The following is a 16,698-nucleotide window of genomic DNA, read 5'->3' on the forward strand; positions in this document are numbered from 1 at the left end:
AAAATTGTGAGAAAACGGTTTTCTATCGATTCGTATATAAATTGTGCCTGATAAACGTTTTTATCGAAAGATTTCGTGCGAGTTGTAAAAAAAAAGAGTTTTTCCTTATTCTTTCGCACGCAAGAGTTGTTTATAGCGAGAAAAGGAACAGCCTGTTTTAATCCACCTAGTGGTGTAATGATGCCTTTCTCATATCAATCATACTATCATATATAATACTGTGGTATTCTTCAAAATAATTCTCTGCGATTCTTGAAAGAATAAACGAAATCGGTTTGTTTGACCATCTACTGATAAAAACTATCAATTGGGAAAGATTTGAGGTCGATTCTTAAGGTTTTTCCCCATTTTCAGTGATGGTATACAATTTTAACCCACTTTACTCTATATTTTCGGATCCGGAAGTCGGATCCGCATGAATTTCAGGAATTACGCATGGGACCACAGGACCTTTCATTTGAATCTAAGTTTGTGAATATCGGTCGCGCCATCTATGAAAAAAGATAGAACACATATTTTATTTTTTTTGCACATTTTACCCCATAACTCCCGAACCGGAAGTCGGATCCAATCAATATTCAAAAATTTTTTATAGGCCCTCAAGACATTTCATTTGAACCTAAGTTTGTGAAAATCGGTTCAGTCATCTCTGAGAAAAGTTAGTGCACTTATTTTCCCTTTTTTTTGCACATTTTACCCCATAATTCCGGAACCGGAAGTCGGATCCAAATAATATTCAGGAATTCGGTATGGGACCACAAGACCTTTCATTTGAATCTAAGTTTGTGAAAATCGGTTCAACCATCTCTGAGAACAGTTAGTGCACTTATTATCACAATTTTTTGCACATTTTATCCCATAATTCCGGAACCGGAAGTCGGATCCAAAAAATATTCAGGAATTTTGTATGGGACCACAAGACCTTTCATTTGAATCCAAGTTTGTGAAAATCGGTTCAGCCATCTCCGAGAAAAGTTAGTGCAAAAAAACGTTACATTCACACATACGCACATACACACACACACACACACACACACACACACACACACACACACACACACACACACACACACACACACACACACACACACACACACATACACACACACAGACATTTTGCGTACTCGACGAACTGAGTCGAATGGTATATGACACTCGGCCCTCCGGGCCTCGGTTCAAAAGTCGGTTTTCACAGTGATTGCATAACCTTTCTATATGAGAAAGGCAAAAATTGAGGTATTTCCTTTGAATGATATGATAAAAGAAATAATTATTACTACATATCTGTAACTTTTTTGCAAAATTGCTTTTAGTCTCGCAAAATATCTATCGAAATGTAAAAACCCACCATACTCTCGAGCAGGGTTATTTTTGTCAAAGGAAAAATAAATTAAACGGGACACAGAATAAATGAATCACCGATTTGCTTGTTTCAAAAACTAATTTTGAACTATTCGGTGACAGAAATAATGTGCAACATCATATCGTGGGCGTTTCAATATTACACAGAAAAATGTGATTTTCTATAAAAAGCGTAAAGTTTTGGATATGGGAATAGAAAACTTTACTCAAAAAAATACCAGAGATTCCAAGTTTGCAGATTTGTCTGCAAATATGGAGTATTTTTATCCAGTGCGGTAGATATTTTCTCATTTACATATTTTTACGGATTTCCGAGTGTTTTGAAGGTCTTGTCATGCAGTTAAGAAAAGTTGCAGAAGTTCAAAACTAACTAAACTCTTTTTGCTCGGTAAACCTACGAAGCATTTTGGATTCTGCAGAAATATTTAAATTAAATTGATGATTCGAAAATCGAACATTGCAAATTAATCGATTAAATTTTAATCGATTATCAAGGTTATGAGTCGGGATCCTGTGCCACATGCGGCTTTTTGGTTATACGGTTACATTAAGGGAAAGCTGTATATACTAATTTTATTTATTTTATTAAAGTAAGAGAAAGGTTTGAAACTATAAGGACATATTTTTGACTTTTTCAAGTTGAAAGATTGCCGACCCGTGGTCTAGTTTATACTCGATTACTTAATCGATTATCCAATGTCGAATCTTTCGATGATTCAATAATCGATTATAATTTTCAAACCAATCGATTTTGGGTTTTAGCTTGAGTAGATATGAGAAAAGGTTGCCATGGGACCTTTTTTTTACTCACCTAAATGAGCCTTGGCCTTCTACCGAAATACCTTTCCTGGTACATATTTCGGTAGAAGAGATTCTGATACCGGTATGGTACAGATAAATTTTTGCGCCAAATACAGATTTTTGGAAAAATGACCTGCAACGCTGCTTCCGGTGAAACTTTCTGCGAGTGAGCACGTTGTATCGTGTTAATCCGGAGAAAATTCGAGTATTTTGTATGAAAGAAAGGATTTTTATCCGTACTTTACTTTGACGACTAGACGCAGCAACACAAAGAGATTTTCGCTTGTAGAAGTTGGTTGAAATACTTGCTTATTTAGTTCATTTATTCGGATTAACTTTCATACATAACTATGTGTTCAATATCTTTCATTATCTTTGTTTTAATGATTTTCATTTCTTTTAAGATTAGTCGATTCTATTTCAATTAATACATTATACGTATAGGAAATTTGGCGAAAGTTATTTTTTAATGATAAAGTTATTGTACTAATAGACAGCTCATTAGTAGAGTCAACGAATTGTGATAAAATTGACTACAATATTTTCACTTCGATTCTAAGAAGCAATACCGCAGAATTTCGTGATTATTTATTTCCATCCTACTTTTTGAGCCAATGGGTCGAGCAGCGACAGCGGATCTCACTCTAACAGGAATTCAGCATGGAATCATATCAACATTCATTTGCAAATAACGACTCTTAACGACACATTGAAATTTTAAGCACCCTGTAAATCCGGAACCGGAAGTCGAATCAGACCAAAATTCATGAATTATGAGGGAGACTGTAATCTTTCATTTCAATACAAGTTTGTGAAAATAAGTTAAGATACTTCTGATAGATGTGAATAAGTTCCATTTTTTAGTATATGCAGACTACTTCTGGTGCTTCTAGAATCGAGAACCGGGAATCAGTATAACAAGAGTTGGTTTGTTCGGCTGTCTATTGACTATGATTACAGATTAGAATAGTTTTGAATACAATTTTGAAAGTTTTTTGCTTCGCCGCTTACAGTGACAGTATAAAATTTTCAACACTCGCCATCCTGTAATTCTGGCAACGGAAGTCGAATCCATTTGAAGCTTAGGATTCCGTATGAGATCAAAAGATCTTAAATTTGAACTAAGCTTGGAAAAATAAATCAAAACATCGCTGAAAAATGCGAGTGAGTTCTACATCAGAGTTTGTGACAACTATTTCTGATGATTCGGAAAACCAGAATCCTGGAACCGGTATAACAGATATCGGTACTTTTAGTCGTTAACTAGTAAGGTTCATCGATTGCAAGTGCTTTTCATAATTATTTGAAACACTTTTAACACTCTTCATCCTGTAACTACGAAACCGGCAGTCGAATCTGAATGAAATTCAGCAGTTTTGAATAGATCAGTAAGAACTTTTATTTGAACCTAAGTTTTTGAGAATCAGTTCAGCCATCTCTGGAAAAAATAAATTAATGATTTGAAATTAAAATTGTCGCACTCATCACCCTGTAATGTCCGAACAGGAAGTCGCATTCTAATAAAATTCATGAGTTTTCTACACTCTAATACTTTCATTTGAATCATAGTTTGTGAAAATCAGTCCAGCCACCTACGATAAAAGCTAAGGCATTTTTTTTCATTTTTTGCACATTTTACCCCATCACTACAGAACCGGAAATCGGATCCGCTTAAAATTCAGCAATTTTGTATGAAATCAGAAAATCTTTCATTTGAATCTAAGGTTATGAAAATCGAACAGCTCCAATAAAAGTTGGTGCATTAATTTTCGCATTTTTTTGCACGTTTTACCCCATAATTCCGGAATCGGAAGTCGGATCCAAATGATATTCAGAAATTTTGTATAGGACCGCATGGCTTTTAATTCGAATCTAAGTTTGTGAAAATTGATCCAGCTATAACCGAGAAAAGTAAGTGCACATATTTCAATTTTTTTGCGCATTTTACCCCATAATTCCGGAACCGGAAGTACGAACCAATCAAAATTCAGAAATTTTGTATAAGACCGCAAGACCTTTCATTCGAATTTAAGTTTGTGAAAATCGGTTCAGCCATCTCTGAGAAAAGTTAGTGCACTTATTGTCACAATTTGTTGCACATTTTACCCCATAATTCTGGAACCGGAAGTCGGATTCAAATAATATTCAGGAATTTTGTATGGGACCACAAGACCTTTCATTTGAAACTAATTTTGTGAAAATCGGTTCAGCCATCTCCGAGAAAAGTTAGATAAAAACAAAACGTTTCATACACACATACGCACATACACACACACACACACATACACACACAGATATTTTGCGTACTCGACGAACTGAGTCGAATGGTATATGACACTCGGCCCTCCGGGCCTTGGTGAAAAAGTCGGTTTTCACAGTGATTGCATAACCTTTCTATATGAGAAAGGCAAAAGAAAAATTTCTTCGATTCTTAAAAGAATAACCGAAATCGGTTTGTTTGACCGTCTACTGATAAAAACCATCAAATTGGAAAAGATTTGAGGTCAATTTAGAATTTTTTTAAAAGTTTTTCCCCATTTTTAGTGATGGTATACAATTTTTAACCCACTTTACCCTATATTTCCGGATCCGGAAGTCGGATCCGCATGAAATTTAGGAATAACGCATGGGACCACAGGACCTTTCATTTGAACCTAAGTTTGTGAAAATCGGTCGCGCCATCTATTAGAAAAGTTAGAACACATATTTTCTTTTTTTTGCACATTTTACCCCATAACTCCCGAACCGGAAGTCGGATCCAAATAATATTCAGGAATTTTGTATGGGACCTCAAGACCTTTCATTTGAATATAAATTTTTGAAAATCGATTCAGCCATCTCTGAGAAAAGTTAGTGCACTTATTTTTACAATTTTTTGCACATTTTACCCCATAATTCCGGAACCGGAAGTCGGATTCAAATAATATTCAGGAATTTTGTATGGGACCACAAGACCTTTCATTTGAATCTAAGTTTGTGAAAATCGGTTCAGCCATTTCCGAGAAAAGTTAGTGCAAAAAAACGTTACATACACACATACGCACATACACACACACGGACATTTTGCGTACTCGACGAACTGAGTCGAATGGTATATAACACTCGGCCCTCCGGGCCTCGGTTCAAAAGTCGGTTTTCACAGTGATTGCATAACCTTTCTATATGAGAAAGGCAAAAAGAAAACAAAATCTTTAACAAAACTCGCACGAAAGAAATGCTTTTTAACTGATATTTTTCGCCGAATGCATAGTAAAATCATTTATCTACAATCGTATGTTTTTGATTTTTCGTGAATCGGGTTAGTATTGGAGATATTTGCAATTTAGGGTTAAATTTCGGCGACAAAGCAAAAGTAAACATTAAGTTATCTCGCTTCGACCTGACCACGGCCCTGAACTCAAGTTGTAGATGAAAACGCATGGTATTTAGATCTAAGGGCACATACATACCATGCGTCTTCATCGGATGATGACAATTTGATGCGAACGCATGGTTTTCCGAATGATTTATTTTTTAAAGTCTGATATTATACCCGTCCACACTTTTGTAAAATCTGGACAAATTGCAGTGTAATGTACTCATAAATGATTTATTTTTGATGTAAAATCTAGAGTGGTACTAAAATTGTAAGTGCGATTAAAAAAAATCCCATTGTCACATAATATTCCTGATTTTTTCCATTTTTTGCTAGAGGTTTTAGAAAAATTTAAATAAAATGAAAATCAGAAGAACCACCCTAACTCCATATGGCAGTAAATATGCAAACCCGGCTACACCCTTTTCGATAAAGCGACGACAGTAGTTACAAAATGCTACAAATCGTCTTACTTCATCTGCATTAGTAGAGGTTGGATATTTTTTTATTGCTGAGAATTTGGATGGATCTGGTAAAATAACTTTTTCCGAAATGTGATGACCCAAATATGTGACGACACTTCCGAAAAAAAAAAAACATTCTGTTGGGTTTAATTTTAAATTATATTTCCTGAGTTGTTGAAAAACAATTTCCAAATTTTTCAAATGGTGAATTAATTGGATGAAAAGCCCATCACAATAATCCACGCAGAGCGATTGCCATCATACGTTGGAAACTATTGAGTGAAATATTCATATTGAGTTTTCTTGTAATTCTATCCGATGAAAGCCTGACATCAGGTCGAATGTCGTAAAATACTATGCTCGGTCTAAATTATCAAGTATCTCATCGATTTTTGGTAATGGAAATTTATCTGAAAAATTTTTTGTATTCTATTGTCTAATCGCCATTTTTAGTCTTCAGTAGTTGATTTTTCGGTACTAGTAAAAGGGGAAAATTGTAGGGGGATATTGAAGACAATCAAGCATGTTATCAATTTGGTTGTTTATTTCTTTTTGTGAGCTTCAGATGTTCGATAATTTTTCATGTACACTGTTGATTTATTCTCTAGATTAATTTCTTACTAGAAGAATTTTTTTGCACATAATGGATCATCCTTCAGTGCAAAAATGTCGTTATACCTTTTGCATAGGTCTTGAAAACATGTTAAACACTCTTTTAGCCAAGAGAATAATTATCAGAGATTCATTCACTTATATAGTCTATCCTTTAGCCTAGCTAATTAATTCTAACAGTTAGGATCTCTAAGAATCCGGAAGGAGGAGTTAACATATAACGCGTAATGTAAATCGGGTTTAACCAATGGGACTCGTTGTATCGTGTCGGCCATTGTATATTTTGTGGGTAAGAGAGGAAGTAAAGCTTCTTGATGAGCGTGAGCGGGTGTGATACGGAGAGGAGAGGGCGATTGTATGTTGGGTTATTCTCGTGAGTGTCGGTTTGAATTAGTGTGTGTTCCTGAGTTACTGTCATTCTAGGTCGTGCTGACTGGTATCGATTGTGGTCGATGGTGGGACATGAGGGACGTGTAGAAGAGGGAAGTGACACAGGTTGTTTTGTTTTTGGGTTCTGTTTTCGATGACATAACAATTTGAAATTTGATGCTTTCTCGTTTCAGTAGTCGAATTTTACGACCACGGCGTTTTTCGCTGGGTCACCGGAAAGTGCAAGTGCTGACATTTTAGTTGACTTCATGTAGGTAATGTTTTTATTTTATGTAGGTTTCTAGGTATTCGTGGAAGGGTGCTTTTACGGGTTTTTGTTATGGTTTGGGGTGTGTGGGAGATTTAGTCTTAAATATTCATATTACTTGGTCTGAAATGTGTGAGGAGATTTAGTCTTAAGGTTCACATTACACCATCCCTCTTTTCGAAGAATGATGTAACGAAGGGAAATCATTCTGTTGTGCTTTATTACTTTATTATTTATTGGATTAAATTACCGTTTAGAATTTTCTTATTGTAAAATAACCGAATTTTACAGTTTTTCCCAGAGAAGCTTAGTAAAACTTCACTTACGCCCACGGCAATGATTTTTTGATTTTTCTCTCTTTTTTATGTTTTACGTGGGGTTAAGCTCAGTAGCGGAATCTTAATTCTAAAAGTTTGATGTAACAATTTTGTGAATTTCATGCTTTAATGAGTCTATTTTGTGAACAATAGTTTATTCTTTTGATTGTAAACTTTGTATTTCGCAATTTGGATCTTGTAGCTATGTAATTTTAAATGGACCTATATAAAATGAATCTAGCTTGCGTCTATTTTCATTTTGTAGGTACACTATGTCATTCAAATATATTTCTATTGGGTTGGACAGGTGGTCTGTTGTTGATTTTCTAATTTCTTTTTGGTGTATTAGATGTTTGTTTGCTATTTCGTGTGATTTGTGTAGTCGGTATTGTAATTCTTTATTGTACAGGTCGAAATTATATATCGGTTCAATTTTGTCTGGGTAGGTTTCTTGTGGTAGTCTGGCTTTTACACCGAAAACTAGTTCGTAGGGTGTATACCCATGATCTGAGTGTGGTGTTGTGTTATATGAAAATGCATAGTATTGTAACCAATCATCTCAGTCAGATTGATGTTCGTTGATAAAAGATCGCAGAAAGTCGTTGAGGCATCTGTGATTTCTTTCCAAAAAAAACAATTGTCTGAGTATGATAAGATGTCGAAAATGTTTGTTTAATTTTTAACCATTTGCAAATTTGTTCTAGAACCTCGTTTTTATATTCGTTTCCTCTATCAGTTTTTAACTCAAGAAACTTACCGTAAGTTGGGATAAAATGTTCTACTAACGGTATGGGTATATATACAACGTATTTGGTTAGCTCACACTGTATGCTTACAGCGTATCGTATATTATTGGTTGTTTTGGGCAACGGTCCTACAGTATAGATTGCCACTATTTCAAATGGTTTAGTAGGTGTATTCGTAATTTATAATTTCTCTTCAGTATGTTTAATGATGTTGTTCTTATTGCAAATTTCACAGGCTTTGATGGAATTAGCAATTGAACTTTTCATAAATTTCCATGTATATATTTCTCTTAATTTGAGGTACAATCTGTTTTGTGCGATGTGTCCTCCTGTAGGTAATTCATGGTGATTCTTTAATATTACTTGTATTTCGCGAAGGTTACTAATAAACTTCGGTGGTTTGTAGATAATGATTTGTAATATTTTCAGTGTTTGTAGGACGAGTCCTTTAAACATTTCCATAGGTACCATTTCAAATATTTTATCATTGCAAGAGATTGCTACTCTGATAACTTTTAATTTTCTCATTTCTTCTTGGTATTTGGAGATTGCAAACACGAGTGTTTGTCTTACATCTCTTACTTCTGTAATCGCTGGTATTTATAATATTTACCTATTGGGCACCAGGAATTATAAGTGTGTTTGAGTAATTCACTCCTGACTTTATTTCACCGAATAGGATAACGCTATCCTCAGTGATATTTCTTAATTTAATTTCCTCAAATTACTTGACATCTACGTGGTATATGTTTTTAGGCATATGTTGCATTCGTAGTTTATTAGAAAGTCTCTACCGAGAATTCCGTCTGTAAAGATAAGTAAGTTGTCATAAATGTATAAGTCCGTTTTACGTTTGGTAACACCATTTATACTACAGTTCTCAAGGGTAAATTTTGAGTGCATAAGATTAATTTCTAATTTATATAAGATGAACTCGATTGATAATGAGAAATAGTTTATCGTTTCAACCGAAATCTCAGAATGGTAGTAATGGTACAGAAACGCTATAAAAATATCTGCTTGCATACAAAACTTGAACACAAGCTTGGCGAAGAGAAGCTTAAATATCGATATCTTAAGAGAAGCTTAAATATCGATATCTATTGTCATTTGTGCTATTGATGTAATTTCGTCGGCTACAAAACAAATACAAATCACAACAATTAGAGTCTATATTCTGGGTTCGCGTGTTCGGTGTTGGTCCCTAATAAAGATCAATCTAAGCAGACATTGTGTGACGATTAATTGAAAATGTCGATCATTAGAAATTTTAGTTGCCTTGTTTTACATCAATGGCTCGAACAACCCCATGAGGCTGATCCTTGTAGTTTTTTAGCTACATTTACAGCTTCCAGCGTAGTGAGAGTTTCAATTTCGTTCGTGAATGAAATTATGTCAGACTTTTGTTTGCATGGTTTAAGTTTAGATTGCGCTGCTCCTACGGTGGCAGATGCAGTCGTTTTTAATTTGTCCACTCGACGTTTTCAGGTTTGGCCGAAAAAGCATTTGTTACTTTGCCTTTTAACTCTGATAGGATATGATTAATAGCTTTGTATCATCGGTTACTAGCATTCGGATGATGTCTAAGGCATCGATCCCACTGGTTAGGTTTTCGGGTGAGCCATTGTATTCTGGTATCATCACCGTCATTGTTTTTATTGTATTTTGCAAATTAGCCATTTTATTTTTTTTCGCAGATGGTTTATTATAATTTTTTTTTTCACTTGGGTAGGAGGGATGGTTTTGCAAATGTTAGTTTTATATCTATAAGAAGTTAAATTTTTTCCGAAAGTGATTTTGATTCTCGGTATATTAGTTCAAAATAATTTTGCTTATCATCTAGTTCGGCAAGTTTGTCGGTTATTAAATTTTGAATACTTTTGACTTTGCTTTTTTACTTGCAAAATTTGGCTTGAGTAAGTGCTGTTTGGTGCTTCCTTAAAATTGGTTTCATTGATTTTGAGGGTATTTAAATATTCCTCGATTTTATCCATTCAATTTTCGAAGTTATTCATTCAAATTAGGTTTTGAAAATTTGTTAGGTAATTCGTGTTAGAGAGCAAATACAGAAAAATGTACATTATTGTATGTATGCAATACGCATTGGATTTTTAATTTTATAATATTTTATTTTAAAGGTTTTATAGGGAAAAGTTTAGGTAGATTCCTTTTCGTGCAAAATATGCTCTACTTTTTCTTGGCACTTGTTTTTTTTTATCAAAGTCCTTGCGATACCTCTACGCGAACCACTTCTGTTTTTTTTCTGATAGGTCGGGAAAGATTTTTATTGATAGGTTCAATGTGTGGTTTTCCTTGGCTTTAAATTTTTTTGCCGCTTGTCGATCGTGCTATTTTTATGTCTTTAAAAAAATCTTCCTTGGACTGCATTTTTACTTGTCTTGTTGCCCGTACGGCAGTTCTCTCTGTGTAGATACGGTGTAGCTTGGTAATGAACCTTCCCGCTGTGTAGACTATCAAACCAACCCATTTAGTTTCCCTTTTTTGATGGTTCTTTCTGCACATTATTACAGGTAGGTCTTTGGTTTAACGACTATACTTTTTTCGTGTTTCAGCACAGAAAGTCTCTACTGCTGAGTATATAATTTTGAAAAACACATTTCATAATACAAACGCAATTTCACACAAAAAGTCTCTACTGCTGAATGTTTAATTTTGAAAATCACATTTCATGATACAGACACAATTTCACACAGAAAGTCTCTACTGCTGGATGTTTAACTTTGAAAATTACATTTCGTAATAGAGACACAATTTCGCAGAGAAAGTATTCAGCTTCGTCGATCCTACGTACAATGGGTCAAATCACTAGTTCTAGCAGAAAATTTTGGTTTTGGTAAATCTACGAAGTGTGATAGTGTGTGTGAGAGTCGAGGGGTCTTGAGACGTCGGTAAAATTTTAAGTATATAGAACTGTTTGAAGAAGGAAAAATCAACAAAAATCAACACGGGCAGCGCGTAAGTTAAACTATTTATTTTCATTGCATTACTTCGCTATGCGCTGTAAACAATTTAAGTGTTCCAAGCATTCGATGTGCGGTTGACCATTTTCGGTCGTATCGGCCCCGCTCATAAAATTTAAAGATATGATTCTTAGAGTGCTGATGCACCAAATCTTAAGATCAAATGTGCTACAATGTATGGCTGGGTTCCGTACAAAGTAACTTCTAGAAAGGCTTACAGTGTATTGACAATGTGTTGCAATGGGATATGTTTTTTTTTTAAATTAGAATGTAGAAAGCGTGATGGCTTTTACAATGTCGCCACATTCACACAGTTATACATACATACATACATTCATACATACATACATACACACACAGACATTTTGTGATCTCGACAAACTGAGTCGAATGGTATATGACACTCGGCCATCCGGGCCTCGGTTCAAAAGACGGTTTCCACAGTGATTGAATAGCCATTCAATATTAGAAAGCGAAAACGTATGAAATGTACGTCTGGGACGAATATTTGTGTCTTTATTGGATTATTCAGTTTAGGCTCTTCAAAAGTCTCTTTTTTGCGAACGCAGGACTTCAGATAATATTTTTTCATATTATATTGAATAAAAAAACGTATTAAATATTTTCGAGTTTGAGACTACTTTTGTGTGGAATGCCTCATATAAGGTCTGATTCAAGTCTTTGAATTCGATTGGAATGCCTTTCTTTTACTATATATATATATATATATATATATATATATATATATATATATATATATATATATATATATATATATATATATATATATATATATATATATATATATATATATATATATATATATATATATATATATATATATATATATATATATATATATATATATATATATATATATATATATATATATATATATATATATATATATATATATATATATATATATATATATATATATATATATATATATATATATATATATATATATATATATATATATATAAAAACGCTTAGTTTTTTTTACGAATTCTTGAAACATGAATAACTGTTTAGTAATTTTGCTTGTTACAAATATGTGCCTGAAAATTTATGTAAATTAATTAAATATTTATATCGGTTTTTATATAAGCTTAGACTTTTAAACTTACAATCAATCACTACGATATGTGCTACAACACAAATATGTCCATTCTATTCCATAAATCCATTCCATATCAACTTGTGACAAAAGTGTCGGTCAAACGCATTATTCTGTGTAATTGAAGTCGAACAAAATTGTTCTTAATTGTGGAAAAAATCTCTTAAAACACACAATAAGAAGTCATATTTACCCTTAAAATCCAAATTGGTTAATGTTATGCTCCTTTTTCATACTTATAGAAACGATGAAAAATAGAAAATGTATGCAAATATCATCAATAGTTCACATTCGAAAATTATGTACAATAATATGGTATCAATTAGTCGTGCATCATTAATCAGTTGATCAAAGTGTCAGATAAATCCTTGTTTTAAAACGTCTGTTTGGAAGAGTGACATCAAAGCATAATGTTGGATATTTTCCGCGGACTGAAAAGTTTAGTCAAAATAAGTCATGTAAATACTGATTCACCAGTGTTCCGTTTACACTATTCTATAACAGTGATGATTTTAATGTCGTTCTCCTTAATTGTGACAACAAAGCAGTACGTCGGTAATCCTATTGATTGCGTGCACACGAAAGACATACCAGAAGAAGTACTTAACACGTATTGCTGGATACATTCAACATACGCTCTCAAAAGCCTCTTCATGAAAAAAATTGGCAGTGAAGTTCCATATCCTGGTGTTGGAAACTCTGAAGGAAAAAGTTTGGATAAAAAGATTTATAAGTACTATCAATGGGTGTGTTTCTGTTTATTTTTTCAGGTAAGTTGTTAACAGTTATTTTCATTAGTATTTGATATAAAAACATTACTGTATCTCAGGTATAGCTTGCAGATTGATAGTTTTGATCAAGGTTTGGAATATTAATTCATCAGTGAGTTAATGTATAGTTTTCTAAGCATTGTAATAGAGCGATTCCACCACTTACGAAGAGGATTCCTTGCCAACCGAATAAAACAACACAAGCAACAAGCGGGTGGAAGTAACTTTATTCTATATGAAAACAGATGGTGCAACATGTTGCCATTAGAGTCTTCGCGAAGCACGAATGTCGTGAATTAATAAATCTCTTCCGTAATCTGAATGTCGTTCCTCTTGCCACATAGCTCATAGCAAGTAACTATTTTTCACAAGCGGAGAAAGAACTGAAGATCCAATATTCAGTCCTAATTAACCAACTTATAAGCAGGGCTGTCGCATGTTAGTTCATGCACATCTGTTTTTGTGCAGACTTTGGTAAAAATTGCCACTGGCATCGTTGCTCCACCTCCTCTGATCATTGATCGTTGCTCAAACTGAGCATTTATGATTTTTCTAACTATTTTTTTCTAAAATACCTTATGATTTTTTAAGTTAATCGAGGGTTATGATATAAATCTATCATGGCGAAGTGTAGATAGTATAGTTTAGTTACGATTAGAACATAAAAACATATATTTTGTCGCGATGAAAATAAAGTCTTCTATTTTTCAGTGAAAAACAGTCAGTTTCAATGCGCCCGCAATTTTATCTGCTTTAATTTACAGGTAGCGTTTGGAAAAAGGAGAGCAGAGTAGAGAAATTAAATCGACTCATCAAGGTTCCTAAACACACAGACTCAAAGGGAATTGAGGGATCCAAGCAGTCGATTCAAAATCCATACGCGATCTACTATCCTCAAGCCTTAAAGATCAGTGTGGATTGTTTAGAAATCAGAATTTAGCACATTCAATGGAAGGCAAATATTGTTGTTTTGGAAATAGAAATGCCTTATTCTTCACCATACGGGGCTATAAGTTAATGTAAAGGTCAATGACATGCAAGAATGTTGCAAACTGAACGTTCCTGGTAGCGAGAAATAATATCGACTCTACACGTGGTCGATTCAAAAGCTAAGTGTTTTGAAATCAGAGTTAAGAACAATCAATGCGAGGCGAATTTTGTTGTTTTGAAAATAGAAAACCTTTATTCTTTGCCATACGAAGCCGGTTGTCAGTGTAAAGTTCAAATCAATGTTGCAAATATTCTTCGTGTAACCAATTCATTTATTGATCTTCGTCGTGAATTTGCTTCTATTACTTACGAGACGGACGAACAACGTTGAACTATTCACTGCACGAAAGAGAGAAGGGTGAAAATGAATAAGTAATAATCGTAGAGAACCCGAATATACTAATACATTCTTCACTGCTGCTATACATCGTGAATGTTCGTTTTATACATTCGTTTGTCATTCGTTCATTTACTTTACTCTTCGAATTGGTTCGAATAGCGTCACTGCGATGATCTTTAGTTTCCATTCTTCGCGAAGCATTCTTCATCTAATAAATTCATCATAGCTCGTGAGGTATCAGCATTGGTAGAGTACTGGGATATGGTTCATCACATAAGACTATGGTAATAATGCAGGGGAAAACGTTTTAATTTGCTTGTTTTAAAGATAGCACGAACGATCATCGCGAATTAGGTTTTGACGATGATCGCTGCATGAATATTCGTTCCATATTCACGTTAAGTCATTTGAGGGTATGTTTAATGCGAATAACAACTGCAAGGAATAGATCTTCGTGCGAGCAACGAAGCAGCGTCGGCTTCGTTCGCACTCGAATATACGAACAAGTCCGAATACCAGAACGATTATCGAACAAAGGTGAAGGGAAGCGAACGATGATCATTGGCGTTCGTTGCATTTTTGATATTCGAGCAACATTGGTTCAAAGCCACCTCGTTGGACTGTTTTGTCAAAATTTTGAAATCAGACTTTCATCGATATATTCTACCACCAGTCGATTCAAAATCACTTATTTACTTTCTGGATCACATCAAGAATTCCATATTTTTCGATTAATCCGAGAAAATGTTAAAATGGCATTATTTTATGAATTAAAGAGCATCGAATAGTATACGTTATGCTATGGTTTTTTGTTCTAGTCATTTGCTGTGACGGTGGTAACACAAACCCTTTTTATAAATAACCCTGTACAAGAATGGGCAGAACTTTATCGCGAATATATCTTGATATACTTAACTCAACAACATAATTTTGTCTACAAGCTATTTGAAATATGATCAGGAATTTGTGATTAAATTTTCAACAGCGTGAGAAAATCATTAATAATTGAAAAACAAAGTTTTCTAAAACTTTTGGAAATAATGAGTAAAATACATCACGCTTGCTTGCCTTTTTCGCACCCGGACGACGGTTTTGAGGTAGTCAGGCACATATCAGTTCCGATTATCTACTGGACGATTATAAAAGGTAAAACTTGACTAAAAGTCGCTCATTTCTGCTGGTGCTTCAGTCGGAACTGGATGTCGAGGTGAGGTTCTCCCCTCCAACATCAGTAAGAACAAATCTGGTATAAAGCGTGAAACGCTCAGGTCGTGCTCTCATTTGGACTTCGATCGTCGGAAGGGAGAACTTAGTTCCAGAATACAGGTTCATAGAATTCAGAACGTTCAACAGAAACTGGATTCCGGAACTGAATTCAGTTTCGAAACTAGCTTATAAACTGAATTGCAGTTGAATTCTGAGCCTGTTCTAAGTTCTAAATTTAGTTCTTGAACTCAGGTCCAGTCCCTAATATCAGAATTTTTCGAATCAGTTCTTTTTAGAACAATTAACATATTCGGTACGGCACGGTCCTTTTTTTAACCAGTCGGAGTTTGTGGTTGTTGTAAGAACTTCCTGCTAAAATGCATAGCACCGACTCAGTTTAGGTGCATCGTTTCAAATTCTAGTAGTGAAAAAGGGGAATGCTGTCACAATTAATACAAGTGATCAACTAATTGATAATTAATTCGCATTCATCTCATCAGTGCATGAACAGATTATGTTGAACTGCTAGTGCCATCTCGCTGATCAACATAAACCACTAAGCAGACGAAAAGTCGTTACTATTTGTAACGCACTTGTTTCACCCTAGAAGTGCAATATCTATTTTGATGAGCCGAAAGTAACGAAACCAATTGACGTAACTGGCCGCCAACAGTAGTCATTTGAGGGTTTGATATATTTTGGGTACCGGTTTGTGCTAAAGTGCACATAGCATACCCGCAGCTGTCTACAGACATTGTGCAACTGTTTTAGCCGTTCCTCTGAGCATGATATTTAATGAGTTGCTCTCGTACAAAAAATTACATTCCTACTGATCAACTCGGTTTTTTATCGTGAATACGACTTACTTTACTATGCGGCGCCTTTTCAAAATTTACCTTGTATAAGAATGGGTAGAACTTAATCGTGATTATCTCTTATTGTATTTTCCCAACAACTCTGATCAGTAATTTATGATAAAATTTTCATTAGTACGACA

The 16,698-nt window shown here is 34.4% G+C and overlaps 1 protein-coding gene across 14 annotated transcripts in view; it reads left to right on the plus strand.

Moving 5' to 3' along the window:
* The window catches only part of LOC131426980 (innexin shaking-B), a 1,311,753-nt gene that overhangs the window by 803,104 nt on the left and 491,951 nt on the right, over positions 1-16,698 (plus strand). For 2 of the 14 annotated variants that reach the window (XM_058589828.1, XM_058589830.1), the window contains exon 2: positions 12,638-13,165. The exons of 11 other annotated variants lie outside the window; for them this stretch is intronic. In XM_058589828.1, the coding sequence (XP_058445811.1) occupies positions 12,806-13,165 (360 nt within the window). In that variant the 5' untranslated portion in view covers positions 12,638-12,805. Of the gene's footprint in view, positions 1-12,400; positions 13,166-16,698 lie in introns of those variants that run through there. One more of the 14 variants, XM_058589829.1, reaches the window with a different exon arrangement.

The sequence above is a fragment of the Malaya genurostris genome, chromosome 2 (genome assembly GCF_030247185.1).
Source record: "Malaya genurostris strain Urasoe2022 chromosome 2, Malgen_1.1, whole genome shotgun sequence".
In the NCBI taxonomy this organism is placed as follows: Eukaryota; Metazoa; Arthropoda; class Insecta; order Diptera; family Culicidae; genus Malaya; species Malaya genurostris.